Genomic DNA, 21849 nt, shown 5'->3' with positions numbered 1-21849 from the left:
GGTGGAAAATGTCATACTTTTTTCTTGTTGCTGGACTCAGTTGCCTCCTTGGCTTCACCTTCCTGTCCTGGGAGGTATTTGCAGGGAAAAAAGGAATCCTTGAGGATTTAGCTGCTGTTTTGGATCATCTTCACAGAAGATAACTCCAGTGAAGGATGGTTTGTAGAGGTCTGTCTGTGGTGGAGCCATGTGCTGGGGTGCTGGCACAGGCAGACTGCATGGCTATCAGCATCTGCCTGCTGTGGAAGCACTTGGTTCCTGGCTACTGAGCACTGTGAAAAATGCACATCAAAAGGGGTCACCTTTTCCAAAAACTGGCTGGGGGCATATTTGGAGTTGTACCTGTGTTTCCTGCCACTGCCTCTTAATTAGAGCCCTTGTGCCAGCTTGTCACTGTTGACAAGTTTCTGTCACTGTTCAAATTTTCAAAGGGTTCAAACTACTGACCTTTCCACTGAGCACCTGACTGCAGTGTAGGATGGGATGGGGCCCATTCCTGAGATATTGCACAGAGAGAAGGTGTACCAGGAAGTGAGTGGGGGGCCAGAGAGCATTGAGGGCATTTTGTAATAAATTAGGGAAGTCCCAAAACCTTCTGGGCCAGGGTGTTTGTGTTTGCATGTGTTTCTGCCCTGGATAGGTACTGCTCAATGATCATGTCCAAAGATGTAGGCCGAAAAGAGGAATTTAGTGGTGGACTTGGCAGTGCTAGTTTAATGGTTGGGTGATCTTAGAGGTCTCTTCCAACATAAATGATTCTATAATTCTGGAAAACATGCTGCTAAAAGATGCTGGTCTAAGTGGAAGAGCAAGCTTCCTGTAGAGTCTTGATTCCCACCCCTCTTCCAGGAGAAAGACATTGTAAGGACATTAAGTGCTGGAGAAAAGGAGAGTTGCTCTCCTTTTTCTTCTCCAGAATTAGACAGCCATAACAAACCCCTCCATTGCCCATACTGACAACCATCCAGCCCCCAGCCCTGGCGATGGTTGCAAGGATGTAATATTATCATGATAAACAGCCATTGTGTAGCAAGGAGGCTGGCCAGCACACAGGGACAGTTCTGATACATTCCTTTTAACAAAAACCCTTTGCAGGAGAAAGAGGGAAGTCTTTGCTGTAGTTGTTTACCTGACATGAGATAACAGACATGATACTTATGTTGGTGTCAGAGTCCAAATGGATGAGATGCTTAAAAAGGAGGAGAGCTTAGGGCTGTATATAGAAGGGAAATGTGTCACCACATAGATAATGATGGACCCTTTGACAGGAGATGGAGTCCATGTTTTCCTGGAGGAAATGTGGGGGATATGTATGCGGAGCTATTTCCTTGGCTTACCTGGTGCAAAAGTGTGTGCTGTGCTATGATGCTGGGTATGCACAGTACAAAGTGTCCTAGCTCGGGGATGGTGGTGCTCTGGCATCTGGCATTGAGGTAACAAGTGTTACCTCAATGCCAGATGCCAGAGGGGCATTATGTAGGGTTATCCTGTGTTGTGCTCATTCATATCCTGAAGTGAACAATGTGGAATGCTGTGGTTGGCCCATTTGAGGTCTGGGTCTTGATTACTTCCTGGGTGAGGTTGCTATCTTTGGTGTTCCCAAATTCCCACAGGAATCTCATGCTATGTGCATTGTGTCAGTAAGTGCAGCTCTGCCCTAAAGAGTGTGGTACTTGTGCTCCAGGGCACTTTGACATTGCAGGAGCTCTTGCATTTTGCAGGTACTTTAATGTTGCTCTTACTGCTTCACTTGATTCTACACCTAAAGTAGAGGTTACTGGGTTAGGTCAGGGATTGCCCTAGCATGTAATGCCCCCTTCTGACCCAGATAAATTTTCTTCAGTAGGAATTAGGGTAAAAGAGGAGTGTATAGTACCTGGTGGACCCCATGGCTTGGTGGTTTTATGTATTAGAACATAATTAAATGCTAATTTATTTTCTGTGTTTTCAGCAAAATATCACACGTTATGTAGAGGTTTCTTTGCCTATTAAAAGGGCAGGGTGCTTTTAGAACTGAGAAAACTTGTGTGAAAGCAGTGAGGGGTCTTAAAAGCCCTGACCTGTTGTAGGCATGTCAAATTTGATTTTACTCTGTCTCTTCGCAGTACAGTGTTGAAAAGGTCTTGAACTGCTGTGTTCATCCTTAAAGGATTCAGTGTCCTTAGTGTAGTTGATTAAGTTTAATTTCAGGATTAATTCTGTGATTAACAGCAGAGTCCTCTCTGAAGTTGCCCGGATCTGTTGAATGGCCTTTAGAGGAAATGGGATACATTGCAAATCTTTGGAGCTGTCTAGGAAAAATTAGTTCATGTTGTGTAATGTATTCGGTGGAGAATTTAGTTCTAGGGTAGTTTGGGCAGAAAGAAAATGAAATCTCTAAATTTGCTGCTGGTTGTTGCTCTGGAAGTCCTGATGTATCCTTTCTTCCACAGTGCTTCCATGCTGCTGTTGGGCAGAGGAAGCTGGGATGGAGCAGAAACCACTAGTCAGGCGGTAAAAATGGACTGTGTCTATATAATATTAAAATAAAGTGCTAAGATAAAAGACTGCTTATAAATGTTTTGCTGATTTATTTATATTCCATGTTAGTTCTCACCTCCTTTTGTTGTAGCTTCTTATTTTGGCCCTGCATTTTCTGACTTTAACTTATATTTGTCCCCATATAGTAAAAACTGTTGAAAGTATAATGTTTAGTTGAACTCCACATTGCTGCCTGGGGAAAGAAGGAAGGGGTTAAAGAATATGAATACTTGGGATACACTGAAATGCTGAAAGATGGTAATGTACTGTAGTGATCATCTGAAACAAAATTTTATGTTGCCTAGAGAAATGCAACCTGATTATGAAAGTATTCTGCATAATTTGTGTGGGTAGGTAAGGAGAAGAGAAATTGTGAAATGAATTTAAACTTGTTTCCTTCAGTTGGAAAAGTCTGATTTCTGATGAATTTGGGTTCTTATGCTCTATAATCTGACAATTTTTTCCCCTTCATACTAAATGCACACAATTGTTTTTATCCTAGTATGGAGGGCAGAAAGTAGAAAAAGGGGATTTGTTCCTCCTAAGATATTATGTGTGCCTGGTATTCTCATTGGTAATAAGGTTCCTTTCATATTCTTCCAGCACTCAGAATGGACTTTAACTTGCTATCCTATTAAAAACCTCTTGTGCTGCCAAAGAAATGTAAAAATGTAAAAGTTGGAGACTCAACTCTCATCTACAATACAAAGGAAAAAAGGAAATGCTATGTTCTTGGCACTCCCAAATTTAGCAGAGCCAAAAGGTTATCATCTGACAGAGCAGATGAATGGTAATTAAGATAACTGGTGTTACTGGAAGTCTTTAAAAAGCAATTAAATTAATTATGTTTGATCTTGGTGAGAATCTGTGGCTGTGAGTTGGATTTTGATCTGGATCTGTTGTCTGGGGTGCAGTGTGGTGTAAGTAGGAGAGAAGTAATGTGTCTCAATTGTGAGAGACTTTATTTTAAACTGCTTTGTATCTGTAGTGCTATACTTAATAGAGGCTGTAATTTTTCCCTTTCTTTTTATCTCTCCTTTTTGGATGAATAAATTGAACTCAGCTACAGTTTGGAATCTTCAGGGTATCACAAAAACCTTTTCGCAAAGACCGACAAATTGTAAAATCTAATTTCAGTGAAAATTGGTGTGTGAGGTAGAGCTTGCACCTTCTGTGTAAGGTGTGTATCATTAAAAGAGTTATAAATCCTTTTTTGCAGACAATTATTTTTAGACCTAAGTATTCAAGTAATGCAAAAAACAGGTACAAAAGAGAATTTCTGGTTAAATTACTGGGTTTTTTTTAACTGAGGCATCCTTGAAGAATCTTAATCAAGGGGAACCACATACAAGTTTTGCTACATAAAGAATTCTTTCCTTAACAGTCTTTACACATTTCCTTTACCCTCCTCCAGTCCTGCAGGGCCTGGAATGGTAAGAGTACAGCTGAGATATGGGTGAGTCAGTTAGATCATGTCTTCCAGAATCATCTAGCTTGTTATAAGTAATAATCTGCTGTTTATTTAAATCTCTGTGGTGTAAGTAGGTAACCTGTTGCTCTAACATTCAAGTGCAAAGATAGTGCCTTGCACTTTTTGCGAACTGGTCTAATTATATCTCAGTAATGAAGGGCAGTGTATTAATGCAAGGTGAGAGGATTTCTTTGCTAGAACCTAACCAAGAGATGATTCAATAATTGTAATTTCTTTTTATAATAAATACAACTAGTTAAATATGTTGTCTCAGCTTTAAATAAATTGTAAAGTCCTATATCAAGTTCCCTTTTGTAGAATAAACAACTAAACTAAATATGAATAACCACATATTTAATTTTGAAGTTTGTTTTGAATTGCCGTTCGAGTAAGAATATGTGTGCAAAAGAGGCTACTTTTAAAATCCTTAAGGAAAATTTATTTATTTAATGTAAAACTTGGTTAAATAATGGTCCAAAATGTCACCTCAGCCTTGAGTTCTTTGATCTCTTAAAATTAGCCTCCTGAAATAGATGAAAAATGTGACCAAAACAGAATGTAATCTTGCTTTTTCCCTTCGTGCCTACTTCTGCCTCACAGACTGTTTCTATTTAGTGTAAAACAAGCCTGTTCATTTCCAAACTCATTTTACCTTTGCATTTGGTCATCAGCTGTGGAGGATGGGGTTGAATATCCTTAGGCTTGTTTAGCTTCTCTTCTTAGCTGAGATGTGACATGGTGAGATCTTATGATAGTTTTTCAGTGGTTTTGCCAGTATTTGAGGAATAGACGAAATAAAGCTTGGTCAGCTTTCTCTCTGTCCCCTTGCAACTATTGATGTAGAAACTCATCCTGACATGAATTTTTCAGGCCTGTCTTGGGCTGTTGGGTAAAAAATGTGGAAGCAGTAGGCAAAGGAAACTTTTTGCATTATGTACAAAGAAACTTTTGGGGTTCCTGCTTTGCTCTAGGCAGCTAAATATCAAAAGATAAAAGTGTCCTGGAGTGACCAAGATGGCTTGATTTTTTTTTTTTTTTTTTTTTTTTTTTTTTTTTAATTTTTATTTTTTTACCTGTCTCTGTAGAACTTTGTTGCCTGGCCTTTCATTTCCACCCCAGGGCATTACTATAGTGAGCTAAGTAAGCATGGAAGTGGCTGTGTAGCTACAGAGGAGTGTGTTCCCTTCTGGCAGGTATTCAAGAACATCTTTGAATATTTATATGGTGAATTAACAGTGTAGCGTAGAGGAGGTTTGGCAGAAATTCTTTGAGGATCTTGCAAGTTGCTGCATGCAAAGTTAGTGGTTTCTTTGCAGAAGCACATATTGAAAAAACCCCAAATGGCACTTCTAAAATGTGCTGAGTAAGGGTGCCGAGAGTTGTATCTGGCAATATGTGATTTTTGCAGAGGCATCTTGTTTTGGATTGTCATTTATTCAATGGAACCTTTATTTCAAAAATTGCTTATACAGGGGAAAAGCTTTGTACCTCCTCTAATGGATATCTAAATTCTACTGAAATTTGTGTAATTGAATTATGTAGAACTTATTAAAGGTTTTTCATAAATTGCAAGTTGACCTCAGATTTCATAAATCTGCTGGTCATTCTCAGTTGTTATTGTCATTGATGTGCTGTAGAAGGAAAGGTTCTCATTGTTCAGTTGAATCGAAATTCTTAATTTCATGGAGAGATGGAAGAGTGCTTGCTTCCTTTCCTCAATTTTTCCAAGCTGTTTTTTCTTTTAAAATGGCCTTATTCTTTGGTTGCAACCTGAAGAACAAGGAAGGGGACCCTGTGTGGGGGATAAGGAATAATTCCCTTTGAAGAAATTTGATGAATTTAGAAGAGCAGTAGAGACCTTAAACATCAGAATAACCAGGCTGGTTTAGAAATAGTTCTATTTGTAGCAGCTGTGGCATTACCGGGGACAATTCTTCAGGTGGGTTTGGGCAGAGTAATTTCAGTTTAGCATGCACCTCAGCTCTTCCATGCAGGGGTCACTCCTGACCCACTGCTCCACCCACCACAGGATGTGTTGCTGGTAACTCATGGGCACAGCAATGGGCTCTATGAGGTGCCAGTGCACTACATAAGGTGAGGGAGAAATTGTTCATGTGGATCTGTTCACGTGGGGAGATAAGGCTAAACTTAACCATCTGCAGGCAATTAAAATTCATGACAGAAGGTCAGGATATTATACTCTCTGCCAGTCACTTCTTCATTAACTAGACTTATGCAAATATAGCATGGTCTGTTAAAATTTAACCCCAAGAGATGACTTCTAGCTAGAGAACCAGTGTTGATGCATAAAAGTGGGGAGTAGGTGGAAATGCTGAAATAGTGTAGACACCTCTTTCAGCTTTGTATAAAAACACAGTGGCTGAGAAAAAGGCAGTTTCTGCACATAACACAGTATTTAGTAAGCAGTTGTGTCTAGTAGATATTGGTTGATGGAACTGTCTGATATACACTGTGTCCTTGTAGCGTGTTTTTAAATTCTTGCTAATGAATTTAGATCCCCTCTGCTATTTAAGAATACCCTTGATTTCTCTTGTACCTAAATCTAATCTAATTACTGTATTTCAGTATGGCTAGCTGTTGTGTGGTTTTGTTTTTAGTTTTTTTTTCCCATCTCTCCTGTTATCAGGTTGAGTGCTGTGTCTTGGGTTTGTTCAGTGAATGGCTGTGTATTTCAAAGGCTTAACATTTTTCTTATTTTTGAAGTTGTATTCAGCTGACATCAGAGCCACCTTATCAAAGAGATCTTTTATCCTGTTAGGGCAGGGAATTCCTAAGGATGGATATTCAGATGAAATTTGAAGTGGTAAAGGCCTCTTAATGCTACAGTTTTGGGTCACCATGTTATAATAGTAGCTATCAATTATTAAGGTATCTGTGGATGAGACCTATTTATACTAGAGAACAGTGGGATTTTTTTTCCTTTAATTTTACTGTTTATTCCTTCTTAATCAGAAGGAAAAACTGTAAAATTACTCTCATCTTTGTCACTCTTCAACACTATTGATTGTCACTGATCTTGGGCTGTTCAGATGAATGTAACATTTGGGGTATCCGTGATTCAGATCTGTGCTTTTTTCAGGGGAAATATCAAAAACATCCAGGAAGGTCAGCCTTGATCTTTAGCACTATAGCCTAGTCTTCTTTAAGAAAACAAACAAATCGCAAAAGAAAACAAACAAAAAAGCTTACCCTTCCTTTTCCTTTCTTTTTTCTGAGTGCAGTTGTGGAGTAAAGCCTTCAAAATTGAAAGAAGGTAGAGTTTTCAAAGACTAGTATATTCCTATACCTTGCTTTTTTTGTTGTAACTAGTTAGGTGTCACTTGTGACTGATGTTGAGAGAAAGGCAACAGGATTTCTCCTGAGTGGCAGTAATGGCTCCTATAAAAGACTGAATACTAAATATGTTATCTGGGGATTAGCAAGGTGATTAGATGTACCCACTGAAGTTATTGTAAGGGTTAGGGAATGGAAATGTTAGAGTTCCAAGGGGAAAAAAAAACCAACCCACTCTATCTTGAAAAAAACATGTTTCATGAGTTTCAGCCCTCAGGGAAGGGCATATTTTCAACTGCTCCTGTTCTTCCCCCTCCCCCTCATAAAATGAATGGTAAAGTAAATAGAAATGTAATTATGCACTTTCTGGCTTGCTGTTTCTTCCTGATATACAAAAGCACAGTCACAAGGTGAGGCAATGGTTTTTAAGTGATGGAAGAGGTAGGGATGGTTTTTTGTCATCTTTTTTGTGTATACTCTTAGATAAGAGAGGAGGAGGGCTATGTAGCTGTATATGCCTGTGCACACATATGGATGCATAGACTTCTGTCTACTTTTCCCTTCTAGGACTTGCATTTAGAGATTGTGATATTCCTGGGAAATTATGCAGCTCTTTCAAGTTGAGAATAATTATACAGCAATGTGTGGATCCAAGATTGTTAAAAGTCTGTCTTTATGAGGTGTTTCCAGTTAGTTTCTCAGAGTATGGTAAATCCTCAGTTCATGCTAAAGCATGTATCTTTGCTTCTTCCATCACATGCTGGGATGGGAATTCTTGCAACCTATGCTGAACACCCCTGAGTTGTCCCCAGCCAACAAGGGTGGCTTGGAGCCAGCTAACAACAAGTGGGTGTGTGCACATGTGGGAGTGCATGGCTGACATGACTGGGCCACTCTTAAGGGGTGGGTTTGTTTCCTTGTCACATCCAGACTGTGTGTGGAGCTCCTGGGCATTCGGGATACAGAAGATAACTCTTGAAAACCTTGGTTGATAACAATTACTAGAAACATGGTGATTTGTAATTTTTTTTTAACTACCTGAATTTGTTATAAGAATTGATATATATTGTCCTGAAGTCTTTGGATTTTTTTTGAATGGTAGTTCTCTAGGTTGTGACTGGAATAATTTTCTCCAGGATGAGTGAATGCCATGTGGACAATATGTATTTTTGCATATTCAGATTTTTTTAAAATGCCATAACTGAGCTAACAATAAATCTTTTGACTCAACCAGCAAAAGGTTTTTAAGGAGCAAAGACATCAGAACAGATGTGGCAGACAGAGGGACATGCTTGCTGCTTCATGAGATCTGAGACTTCATGTAGTAGATACAGAAAAAGTGCATCTCAGGCAAACAACTGAGGGAATCCAGCCAATGTATGATAAATTTATTGCTATTTTTTTTTTGCTCCCCTTTCCATCCCCAGCCCACACCCTTTCCTAGTTGGCTCTGATGTTTCAAATGAGAAGCAATCTCAAACACTTCTCACGGCTGTTTATGGATGTTGAGCTTAGCTCAACTCTGCATATTTGGCAAAGTTGACTCCCAAGGTTTCTCATAGGTGTCTTCATTTTCTGAGATCCATCAGTTTCTCATATATGTGTAATGTCTGGATATTGGCATTTGGGCTCTGAAAATGCATGTAGATTCACTGCTTCCTTATGACTCTGCTGGAGAAAAGTTGGTAGTTGCTTTTTTTTCCCACTTGATCCAAGATACACTAAGGCTCTCCTGCTGGTCAGTGTCTGAATTTGGAAGCTTGTAGCTATATTTTCCTGTCTTTCTGTATGCTTGGCTCCTTCCTTCTGTGTACTTACTAGTGTGTGCGACTGTGAAAGTTGTGCTTGAGTAGCTCCACTGAATGAAGGAGGATAGTGGTGGTTTTGTGAACTTGCTGGAAAATTTTAGTTTCACTCTCAGCAAGAGGTCCCCACCCAGCTGGGGAGGCTTCTGTGGTTCTGTGCTGGTGACTGCACTGGGCTTGTTCTTGTGACCTTGGCTTTGTGGAAGTGAAAACTTAACTCAGCCTTTAAGTGTCACTTATATAGTTTCCTTGTGGTTTTATACTGTGGTGGGATTTCACCACCATGTGCCCAGCTTTTTAGACTTTTTAGCTTTTCAGAGATAATGGTTTGCCTTTTTTTTTTTTTTTTTCCAATTTCCTGCATGAATTGTTCAAATATCACAGTCAAAGGTCTGGCAATAACTTGTTAATGCAAATATGAGACACGTGGTTCTACTCTGCCTAGCTTCCACTTTCATATTGAATTTTCTATCTAGACACGAGGGGCATATATCATATGGTGTGATTCTTGGGGTGTGCTGGGCAAGGCCAGGAGTTGGACTTGGTGATCCTGATGTGTCTCTTCCAGCTTAGCAGATTCTATATGTGTACTGATCTGTCCTTGCCACAGCAGGTGTCATTTACTACTTTTTGCACTGTTACAGTGCCAGAAAAGGAGAAGAGACTGATTTTAGAGGGCTAAACTCTCTGCAGTGCTTAACTGGAAGGTACTTGGGGGCTACAGTGGTGCCTCCAAAAGATTATTTGAGTAAGTGGATCTTGGCAATTCCTATTTTCGAACCTGTGTTATGTTAAAAGGCATATGGTTTATTCCAAAATAATTTTGGGAACTTTCATTCAGGTTGACAGTGCTGAAACACTTCTGCTCCATTTCTGTGAAGTTCTGGTAGATGAGAATGCTGTTTTGTACTTGTAATGTTTACCAAGCCTTTCTAACATTGTGCTGATTTGTGGTGGCTTTTTCTTCTTTTCCTATGCTGATACTGCAGTCTTTAGAGTGGAATGTAATATATGTTAAATTTTTTTACAGATAATGAAGGAAATTTGCATTTCATAGTGGTATTAGCCATAAAACTTAATTATAAAATGTGACCATTTTATCTTCAGAGAAAAGCCTGGCTAAAGCTGTGAAATTTCTGATGTCTTCAGGAACCCTGTATAATTTCTGTAACCAGTGGGCTGGGTTGGAATCACTCACAGTCTCTATTTCTACTTCCCAGGCTCTGCACTGTTTTGGCATTGCTGCTGCTGTTTGAACCTTCTTGCTCCCCAGCAGCCACAGAAACTGAACATGCCTTGTATTCTTCCAAGTTATCACAAATCTTATGGCTCTTCTGTTTTGTTAGAGGAGATGGAGTTTAGGGGAGGGGAAAACCTACCAAAAGAACTCTTTGATCTGCTCACTGTGTCTGTAATCCATTCCTGGGTTTTGAGGGACAGGTGGGCTGTAGAATTGGTTGTGGCCGGATGCCATGGCTAAGAAATGAAACATGAGGAATTCCATCCTGTCATCACTGCCGCCCTGGCATGGCTTCCTTGCAGACTTCCTTGTTTTACTTGGGAAATAGGTTATTGGTGAGACTGGTTTTTGGAAACAGTGAAATAAGTGGCAAACCAGCTAAGTCATAGGAGGCCTCTTGGTGTTCTTGGCCAGAAGAGGCTGTACAGTGTGTGAGGAGCTGAATGAATGGTTATGATAGGAACTGAGAGGTGCTCCAGCTGTTCCCGTGGTAGTCACAATGTTCTTCCTGTCTGCAATTGGATGTGTATCCTTGTACTGTCCTACTTCTTTACCAATTACTGAAATACAGAGGTTGAAATGTGTTGGAGCAATTCCTCCTAATTTGTCCACAAGGCAACAAGGGGTAGGACCTGGGAGCTTCTCCACTCATGTTTGTCAGATGGAGGTGGCAAAGCTCCCTGGCTGTGCTGGGCCTAAATACCATCATACCATATATCTGATGCAAGTTAGGCTTCTTGTGAAAATATTTCTCCCCTCTCTCCCCATGTCTACTTGCTCTTGCTTTTGTGTGCTGGGGGGAGAATTTCAGTGGTTGCATCTGATCCTGTCTAGGAAGATGTCCTGTTCTCTGCTGCTTCTTCATCCCAGCTGCCTGATCTTGGATGCAAGAGACAAAACAGGAGACTGCATGTTTTCTATGCAGCAATGGTAGGGATTTATATGAATTTCACTGGGATTGTACTGGATAGGATGCAATGAACTGGTCTGCCTCATTGATTTTGACCCTCCTGACAGAGGGTAATAAGACTGATGAACATCTGTTTAGATCAGGGGTAGAACAAGGGAAGGAAGATGAAGATAATTGTGGTGGAATGGTAGAAACAAAATTGTGTAACAGCACCTGATGGTCACATGGGAGTGGGAAGACTGAATGAACTGTCCTGTGATTTACTTTGAGAGCTGATCATCTTTTTTTCTTAACAGTAGTGGGGTTTTGATAATTTACAGGAAGAGTAAATGAGTATTTGGAGGCAAGTAAGGAGAAAGATAGGTGGTGGAAAACTGCAGGGCTCAGGAATTTATTTGAGTGTAAAGGTAAATTTCTGAAAACCCCTAGAAAAAGCAGCTTATTGACTCTTTGTGGTCGTATAGCTACATTTACACTAGAGCCACTTTTCAGTGACCCAGAGTCTCACAAGCAAGTTTCAGAGACCCAGAGTCTCACTTAGTAGCACAAGTTCCCAGGAAGTAGGTTGTAGCAGGGTGTTTTTAATTAGCTACGCAAACATTTTAATTGCACCTCTATGAAGTTCTGTTTCTGAACCTTGCCACCCATATCCTGAACTGCCTTGCTTATCTCACAGTGTAAGCTGTAAAGATCTTTATTCGGTGAATCCCCTCTTCCTAATGGTATTTATGAAGATATGTAATAGGAATTTATCTTTTTTCTGTGGCTGACCTGAAATACTTGTGGCAAACTTTGTTATATGGAGGAGAATGTGTCAGAATGCTGTGATTTAAAATTAAGCAGTCACCTACAAGAAAACAAACAGTATCAATGCTGTGCTACAAAGTAAACCAAAAAGCCAAAACCAGGCAGCAGTGAAGTTTTATAATGCTTTGTTCATGCAACTGTCTTAAACCAGTCCAGTTAAAGTGAGAGAACTGCACATAAATAGAAAAGTTAGTGACAGTGTTAACTGAGAGAATACTACAGTTAGATATCAAATGATTGGTAATGAAGGCATTATAATGTTTGGTTGAATATAGATATTATAGAGAAGCGCTCAAATCTAGGGCAAGTTGAAGGCAGAGTAACAGACATTTGCACACTCATGTTTGAGTGAATTACAACTTGTTTGTGTTTTGTTGTCCATCTCCTTTATTTATATTGGAGTTTTACCAACCTATAAATGATTGTTTTTTAAGGAGACCTGTGAACAAGTTTAATGCAACTTGTTTCAATGTTAAGCTTGTGAAGTTGAAGTGGTTTTCGCCTGGATGTGTTTGCAGGCCTGCTGAGAGAAACAAGGTTTGCTTTTCAGTAGCAACTTGCTGCTGATCGTGCAGAAGTTGAACTAGTAAGAAAATAACCCTCTGATAAGACCTGTTCTCTTTTTGAGAGCAGCAGCAAAAGCAGGTAGGGTAGTAGGAAAGACAAGACAGCATAAGGAACAATCTGGTAAATGTGTGTCATTTGGAGCGCTTGGTTTCCTGTGCTATGGAGACTGGGGGGTTATAAAAGCTCATCTGCTAAATGAAGTGAGGGTCTTGAACATGCAGGATGGTGCATGGTGTCTCAGAATCTCAGTCTGTCCACTTTGGTGTAAAAATGTCTCTTCAAAGATGCTTGTATTACATACTCACATCCTCATTGTGAGTATAGCCATGATATGTATATTTTTGAAATACATGAAAACAGTGATTGTTTATTTAAACACTTAAATTCAAAGGGAAACAATGGTAATTATTAAAGGCTTCAGCCTTAAAATGTTTTTGTTAAAGTAATGTGAAATTGTATTGGGCTGGTTGTAAGGTTGTTGCTGGCAATGTCAGATGGTTTCATAACCAGTAGTACAAAATGGGGGTGTGAAATGACTAGCTGAAAAGCTGCTGTTCAGACCATGGATGAGACTGTGCCTGCTCACACATCAAGTTCAAGGTGTGATGCTTCAGTAAGGCGACCAATGATATAATTGCCATAGTGTGTGCATCTGGTGTCAACCCTTTTAAAATTTGAAATAGTTTTAAAATCAGCTAGTGAACATGTATATTGTTGACATTAAAATATTTATGTGGGAATGCTGTGCTGCATCTGTTGCATCACAGTAATTGTGAAGGAGCAGTTGTGTTTTGGGGCTTCATTTGTCTGGCTTAGGAATGAGTATGATTTGCCAGTCAGTCTTGCTCAGAAAAATATACTGTACATATGGCCTCTATTTCAACCTTCATATGATTTAGGCTTTAAATCCAGCTAACACTTGGTTATGGTGATGCTAATATGATGGCAGTGGCATCATGGCATCATGCCATGATGGTGGTGGCAGCAAGTAGCAGAGTTGGTCATTGTGCCACAGTACTTTGAGAGGCACAGATGGAGTTTTTGGGATGGGTACCATGTGATTGCAGGCTGACTTCTGCACAGTGTTTGCTGGATTTGCTTACAAGGTTTCTGAGAGTTTTATTATCCTGTCTTAGTGGGTGGTGGCATTTGAAGAATAAAAGAATGCAATCCTTCTGTCCAGTGGAGCTTTGGTAATTACTCCTCCACACACTTGAGCTTAAATAACTGAGCCCAGTGTTTTCCATTTGACCTGGCAGAAGCCTGCAAAGTATACACACAGAAAGCTTGCTGTGAAAGTTTCTTGAAAACAAGCAAGGGTGTAAACATTCAAACTTTTGCTGGCTTGCAAAATTGAATCAGTTACTGCCCCTCAGCTGCTTACCACTGCCTAGTCCTCTTTTTGCCACATCTCTGCTGATCGTGGCTTGTGTCAGCATTCCTTAGCTAGTGTGGAGTTGAGTTATTAACCCAGTTATTGCTTAGCCTTTTCAGACTGGGCTGCTTCCCAGTCTCTGCTTGGGAACCTGGGCAGGTGGCTTGAGATAGATAGGTGCACACTCTGTCCCGAATAAAATGCACTATCATTTCCACTGCTGTTGGATCTCTGTTTGTGCGTAGCATTACTGTCAGAGAGACTTGAGGCTTTCTGGTGTTTAGTTGTGTGGGTCTGGTATTTCTTTAGGTAACAGTTCAGTTCTGCCTTGTGCTTTGTCTCTTTTTCATATTCCTTCACAAGTCCCCTGATACACAGAAGTGCTGTGCTAAACTGAAGAGCACTCCCTCTGAGAGCTTTAATTCTCACTTCTGTGGCCCTTAGAAAGCAGGCTGATGCTGGTTGTTGCTTTGCTCTTTGTTATGTTTCTTTTTGCTAGTTGGCAGTGCAGTGTGGTGGTTCTGTGTTGCCATAGCTGCTGTATGATAGTTCCTCTGTAAACTGAACTCAGCCTCAGAGTAGTTTATTAATCTGCTATTTTGCAGGTTCCAGTAGGTTCAATCTTTAACAAAGCACATGGTTTTATCTCATTCTTTTTCTTCTGAGCTAATTGTGGAGGGAGGAGAGAAAGAAGGCCAGTAATTTTAACAGTAGTTTACAGTACCTGACAGTTGATGCAATGATTTTTTTTAATACAGTCTTTGTAGAATGTTATACCTACTGAAATGTCTGAATGTTGGATTATCCGTTGAAATATACTCTCTGACCTTGTATAAGTCTTGATAACCTGAATCACACAATGATTTGCAATTTGTAGCTGTTAAAAGGAGATCAGTGGCAAAAGGTGGTGAATGCTGTGTAAGCTTTTAGCAGTGAGTGTAAATTTAACTATTGAGACAAATTAACAAGAGATATATTAAATCTATGTTTAGTTAACAGAAGGGTTTAAAGAGGATTGAGCAGGAATATGTTTTGTGTGGTTTTTTTTGTGAGGCTTTCATGAAAGTAAAGGCTTATACAGTGGCAGCACTGTAGGTAATTCTAAGATGGTTTTCTGTAGTTTAGAAAATTTTGCATTGTTGCTCTGGCATCATGCAGAAGGAAGGGGATGTCTGCCCTCATCAAACTGGCTGCTTTAGGACTGGGCTGGGTTCCTGCACCCAAGCTGGGTGCTGTGACACTGTGCTAAGTCCTGAACACCCAGTGCAGCCTTCCTGTACTGAGCGGGGTAGATGTGCTTTGGGTTGATTTTTTTTGTGTTTTTTTTCTTTTTTTTTCCCCCTTTCCTTTTTTGACTCTGATAACAGCAATGCTATTTCAGAAAGGATGTTTGCCGTGGGTCCTTGGCAGGAGACAGGTTTGTCCTCTGAGGAGTGGGGAGTTTAACTGCAGATGTTTGTGTTGGACCTGACCAAGGTCCATAGGGAGCAGATTTAGTTTTAGCATGCCTGTAATAGTTTCTTACTGAGTTTTAGCTCTCTGAACTAGGAAAAGACTGCCTGTTTAACTTGTGGAGCTCTCTTCAGTATTCTTGTTCAAGGAAGGAATAGGGAAACTTGGGGCTCCTAATGCAGACTTTCTGCAGATCCCTCTTTTCCAGGTGAGCAAAACTTTCCACCCCCAGCATGGTGACTGGGAAGTCCAAAGAATTTTCTTAATAGTTCCTGCAGAAAGCAGGGCAGCTCTGCGCAATGCTGTCCCTCTTTGTCCTCTGTGTTTTTTTGTTGTGGAAAAGCATGAATAGAATACGTTGTTGCAAGCAGGAAGGGAAGTAGACTGTCTGGGTGGAAGAAATTGATCACTAATTTAAACAAGACTGGTTATGTGTATGCTTGTGACACTCAGTGTCAGTTTGGAAATAAATAGCTTATTATAAATGGTACAGCTGAAGAGTTAATGTCTTAGAGGGTGCTGTCTGATCTCCCATGTATTGTTACAGGGCATTAAAAAAAGGAAAACCAAACTTTCAGATCTTTGGAGTTGCGGTGTTGGTGCAACCCTGCTGCCCGTGAATGTGGTCATTGGCCAGGGTGTGCCACTCTTGATACGTGCCTGTCATTATATTTAACTGTGATTATGTCCCCTCCTTCTCCCCGCCATGGTAGGAGATAAGAGTTTTAGCTTCTAGGATGAAGGTTGTGGTGTAGCTGGTAGTGTGAAGGCCTGAAGATTTAGGCAAGTGGAGAGATTTGCTTGCTCCACAGCTCCTCTCCAGACTTCCTGGTATGTTTTGCTTCCCCTCTGCGCAGCTTGAGGCAGACATCAATGCACAGCCCTGTGGAGTCTGGATGGGGAAAGCTGGAAGAGTTTGAAAATAATCTATCAGAAGATACTTTGAGGAAAAAACCCTGTGGGATTTACAAGAAAGCTTTCAGATTTTTATTTTCTTGGAGGTACAAACAGATGTTTACAAAATGAGTGACAGGAAAGTTTACAAGTAAATTATTCGTATGTTTGCCTAAACCATTGCTTCCAAAGCTTTGGATTGTGTCCTGGCATATGAAGAACAGAGGAATTAGATGTTTTTTGGAAGCCATCCCTTTTTCTGCAGCGGTCCCTAGTGCTGTGGGGTATGCCGAGGGCAGTTGCCAGTCCTGGGTGGAGTTGCTTACCAGCAGCTCTTACAGCTGCTTGACTGCTGACTTGGATCCAGTCTGTACCACTGCAGCAGGGCAAGTGGTTTTGAAAACACCGAACCACCAGGACTGCTTGTTGGAGGAGCTAGGCAGATCAAGTGATGGCCTTTCTCCTGTTCTTGAGCTTGCATGCTGTCACTCAGGGCTCAGTGCCTGGGCTTCAGCTGAAATGCATGTTACACCCCAACATATGAGCACACAAGTGTTGAGCAGTGCATCTATCATGGATTCACTGGGATTTGTTTTATAAAGATGCTTGTGAATGGGCAGGAGCCTTGTTTTGGAAGGTGTGCTCAGCATTTTATATGAGAAGCAAAATGCAGAAGACCCCTACTTTTCCTGTGGCCCTCCTGTCACTCCTGTGAGTTGCTGTAAACAGGTGACCCAGGATGTTTTGTGAAAAGCAGGTGCTGTTTGGATGTGGCTGGGTTTTACAGGTGTGATCATAATGTAAACAACACTTTTGGAAGATTAATGTGCTCCACAGTTATTTTCAGTATTTACATTCAAAATATTCCCTTTTACAAAAGGAAAAGGGAAGGTGTAAGAGGAGCGTCAAAAAAGACTAAACTTATGGTGATTCTTGAAAGGCATTACAATTTATGTACAGTTGCTACTATTATTTCTTTTGCAGGATGAGTCAGTTTTTTGTGGCAGCCACAGACATGCAGTTTTACGAGACCCATGTGTCAAGTGCCTGAAGCACTGTGTGCTGGAAAGGTTTGTGTTGGAGCTGCCTGTGAGAGCACTGAGAGGATATCTCTGTGTGCTATCTGTACTGCAGTGCTGCGCTAGCTGCCACACACTCTGTTCTTCTTCCACAGTAGTGAGGGCATTTACTGTATTGATAATGTTCTTTTCAGTAGAAAGCTTTATGCTGACATGAACCTGGATCTGTGAAACAAGGTTTCAATAGAAATGCTCAAAACTCAGTGCTCTCCATGTGAATTTGCTGGTGTTATGAGTTTCCTGGAAGTAGGGGTTAAACTAATGACTAGTTTCCATCATTTGAAACATTATTTTCTGTTCAAGTTCTTCTTGCCCCTTCACCGTCCTTCTTAGCATCTTCTTAGAAGCTCTTGTTTGCTTGCTGAAACAAGTATTGTGTGGCCTGCTAATTCATGTGTGGCAGGCCAGCAAAAAAAGTCGTCAGGTTGTTGTGGTGAAATAAAACATCCTGAACAAAATTATGGGGTGTTAGTCCCACAGCATGAGAAGCTCTTAACTAAATGCTCATTATAGCAGTATTATAAAGGGTAGGACTAGACAGGTAACACAGGAACCTTGAGAAAGGCTGAGCTTCCCCTCTAGGAAAACTCTTGGCTTGCTTGGTTCTCACCTTGAAGAAAGAGGGTGAAGGAGGAACTTTGTACCTCCTTGTTCTGCTCCCATAAGAAATCCCTTAGATTAGTTTTTTCCCTCTGCCATAAACCCAAGCCTTTCTTTATGGACTTGTATGGAAGAGTGGAAGTTCAGAGCAGGGCTACCCAAGGCCTACTTGGAACACAGCTGGAAGGAGGCAGACTGTGAAAAAGAAGCCAGTTTCCTCTTCTCAGAGTCAAGGCATTCAAAGCTCTTGGATGGCTCCCAGAAGGCAAAGAAGAAATGGAACCTAATCTCATTATAGATTGTCTTGCATACAGTTCTATAATTAAAGGATGTTGCCCTATGCTCCCATTGTTGTTTGCCTCTCAGAACTTTAATTTTACTCTGAACCCTGTGCTGACAGTGTGTATGCTGGGGCTGTGATAGAAAAGTGATCTTAAGTATTTATGAGCTTACCTTCAAATGAATGAGTACAGTTATCTGAGGTTTTCCCCTTCTTTTTTTCCTTTTTCCCCCCACTTCTAAGTGCTTTTTTGCTTTCCCATTCCCTGCTGTCTGGACTAAGCTATAGATGAGTAGTGTCTCACAGATGAAGTGTGGCATTCAGACCTACTCTCAACAAGGGCTGAATTGTCATCCAAGCTCCAATCCTTCTGAAAACTGCTATAGCAAGCTTGTCATGTATTGAGTGTAGCCTTGTTCTTCATGCTTTGTAATACATGGCCAAGCATAAAAAGACATGATTTCTACTTACTAGGCTTCTAGTTAGGCTTCCCTCTACTTGGTCTTCCCACAATAGTTTCAGCTGGTCTTTTTTATCATACATGATAAGAAGCCTAGGCAGCCAGCCAGCTGCTGTGGAACTATAATAGGGCCAGTGGCATGTACAAAATTTGATTACTGCTGTCAACACCAGAGAGAATAGAAGAGACCACGTACTCCAGTCAGAGAGCTACTAAATAAATGGCCTGTTGAATTCAGTAGTAGTAGAAATAAGACCATCTTCCTCCTAATGAATGAAGTGGTTTATGGGTAGAGAGTATGCTAATACATTGAGCTCTGGAGTTAGGTTAAAAACTTTTTTAAAAAGTCTTCCTCTGCCACCTTCAAAGATTACTTTGACCAGAAATTTCCATTTCTCTTCTGTTTATCTCCTCTTGCAGTTAATATATGGATTTCACACCCAATACTTCAGATATTCACAGAGGCCATGGTTTCACTTTTAAAATTTAGCTTAAAAATATTCCTGCCATCCTAAAGCTAACTTCTTTGCAGATGGGTTCAGATATGAAACTATTTCATGCTAGTAATTCTATTTCCGTTTAGGCAAGAGATTTGTTTTTTTAATTTAAACATAGTGTAACAACCTCCCCCCCACCCTCCTCTTAAGTTAGTACATATTCTCAATGTATATTCTTGTTGAGATGTTGGATTTTTGACGTAAAACCTGATGTTAGATAAAAGTGGGTTCTCTGATGTTCATGGGGCAGCTGCTGATGTCAGGCAGAGCTTGAGGGCTGAGCTTCTCTGGAAGCTCTGGTGCGTGAATGATTTACTCAGCTTTGCTAATACCTTCCCATTGAATGAAGTTCAAGGGACTGATGGAGTCAGAGTGGTGTTTCTATAACTGCTCTCACTGACTGCAATCACTTCCTCTTTTGAGAAGTGGTAAACCCAGAAATGTTGTCACAAACTAGCTGACTCGTGAAACTTGTGCTTATTCTTCAGTCTTGTCAAGTGTGGGTGGGCCTTGGCATGGCAGGGACTGAGGTGAGGTATTGGATACACAGGAGAGCATTCTTAGGGAATTCAGAGCAGTCTCTTCAAAACTTGAAAAAAGGAACATGTGATGCTGTTGGTAAGACTTCTGGCATATGTGCAGGTCTGTCTGCTAATTGTCATCATTTGTTTGGCGGAGTTGGCAGTGTTTTTTTGTTTTGTGCTTGGGAAGTGCTTGGCACAGTAAGGTTTGTATTTATATTTACAAAACACACCCTTGTCTGTTTCTAAAATAGAAATCCTAGCTTTAAAACATTTATTACCTTTCCACTTTGGTCTTGTTTGCATGGTTCACAGAAATGTTTGGATACAAATGTCTTATTTAGCCCCCTGAATGGATGGTTGTCTTTATGAATGGAAACAAAACTCCTTTTGTGTGTAGCCTTTCAGCCTTCAACTTTGAGGAATTCTTCAATTTGGGGAAAAAACATCCAACCCACAAATTTAAGTAAGACCAACTTCTGCCACACAAAAATTTAAAGAAAATTCTGATCTTGATTTCCCCCTCCTTCCCTTCTCTCAGTAGTGTCTGGGGTGTGATACAGTAAACTGTCCTGACTGGATATTATGAAGAGAGGAGAACTGTATCTAGAACATTTGTCTTACAGCATGGTTCAATGAGACAGGCAGACAAATCAAACAGCCTCTGTCTTTCTGCTTTTGAAACCAATTCTGTGGCTTAGAACACTCCTCTCTGGTCATAGTGCCTAAACTTAGGTGTTCTAGCTAATCTCTTGCATTACTTTGTTTTGACTGTGGAATTCTGTACAGTATCCGCAAGTGTGGGATATGGAGTGTCTTTCATAACAACAGTATTTGGAGTCCTCTTCATTTGGTTATAAAATTGGTGACAGGTTTTTGAAGATAGAGGGATTCAATTTGCTTTTTGTACTGTGCTAAGCAGAGTTTGAAGGCCCACTTGAAAATAACTCTGTTCTTATCATAGCCCTGCAATTTTCTGCTTTACTGTTCCTTGCTCTGTCTTGTTTGGAATTACTGCACAGTGGAGAGGGTATGTCTAATCAGAGTTTGTAATTTTTGACTTGGAGGTTTATTTGTACAACTTCCTTTATGTGATATAATCTTAGATTTAAAATTTCTTGTGCTTTTTTGAAAGGCCATTAAAAGATGTGGATGCTTACTTTGAAGAGTTGTTCTGGTTTTATGTTCTGTTGAATATGTGAAAAAAGTGTTATCGTGATACTGCAAACTTTTTACAGAACGAATACTAAAAATATTTAGGATTTTTAAATGAGTATGGTGTTTGACCGGAGATATTGATTTGAACAGAAAAGGAAAATTACCATCAGCTTTCATATTTTCAGTTTGTAGAATTTAACTTGTCTGTTCTCTGAAGGGTGGAGTGTCCTCCTGTTTTCATAAGGAATAGCAAACAGCATATTTATCTGATTTTAAAGAGAAAAGAAATCTCAATTAGCTTGAAGTCTGTTACGTGCTAATGTGCAGCCTTTTTAAAGGTTGGTTTCCTGACTGGTTCCTGTCAGTCACTGTGTGGCTGAATGTGTCAAACCCTCAGAGGAAAACCAGCGCTTCCCTCCCCCTTGAATCCCAGCATGCAGTTCTTGCATGGGTACTAGCATGTACTTCCTCTCCATCTTCACTTTCCTGTTATTCAAAAACTGAGCTTGATCATGAGCGCTCAAACAGCCAAAAAAGTTGTGTGGAAAAAGTACAAGGTTGCTGCGCCTCGGCATACTGACCGGCAGACCTGTTTCACTCTGCTGGGTGAGTGCTTCCCTGTGTTCTGAAGGCTGGGGTAGATGAAAGACCCCCAGGCATGTGGGTCTGTTTTTATCTTTTACACCTGATGAGAGCTGCTTTTCTTAACTTTGCGAAAGTTTATTTGCACTAACAGAGCAGGTTGTGGAAGGCATGGCAGGAAACAGGGTGGGGAAAGGCTGTTTTCTGTGGTGCTGCTCCGTTGCAAGTGTTGTGTGAGCTCTGGCTGTGTCACACCTGATGACATAAGATCCTCTTGGTAATGCTTGTGTTGTGGGCTTCCCTTTCACCTACAACAGTAACTTGTTCATGGCAGAAA

The 21849-nt window shown here is 40.5% G+C and overlaps 1 protein-coding gene across 5 annotated transcripts in view; it reads left to right on the top strand.

Annotated features, from left to right (window-relative positions):
* The window catches only part of UTRN (utrophin), a 338373-nt gene that overhangs the window by 12191 nt on the left and 304333 nt on the right, over window positions 1-21849 (top strand). For 2 of the 5 annotated variants that reach the window (XM_059841748.1, XM_059841751.1), the window contains exon 1: window positions 21429-21536. The exons of 2 other annotated variants lie outside the window; for them this stretch is intronic. In XM_059841748.1, coding sequence (XP_059697731.1) covers window positions 21443-21536 — 94 coding nt within the window. In that variant the 5' untranslated portion in view covers window positions 21429-21442. Of the gene's footprint in view, window positions 1-21412; window positions 21537-21849 lie in introns of those variants that run through there. One more of the 5 variants, XM_059841747.1, reaches the window with a different exon arrangement.

The sequence above is a fragment of the Haemorhous mexicanus genome, chromosome 3 (assembly GCF_027477595.1).
Source record: "Haemorhous mexicanus isolate bHaeMex1 chromosome 3, bHaeMex1.pri, whole genome shotgun sequence".
NCBI lineage: Eukaryota > Metazoa > Chordata > Aves > Passeriformes > Fringillidae > Haemorhous > Haemorhous mexicanus.
The sequence above is the reverse complement of the archived record's forward strand: the minus strand, read 5'-3'. Positions and strand labels throughout refer to the sequence as shown.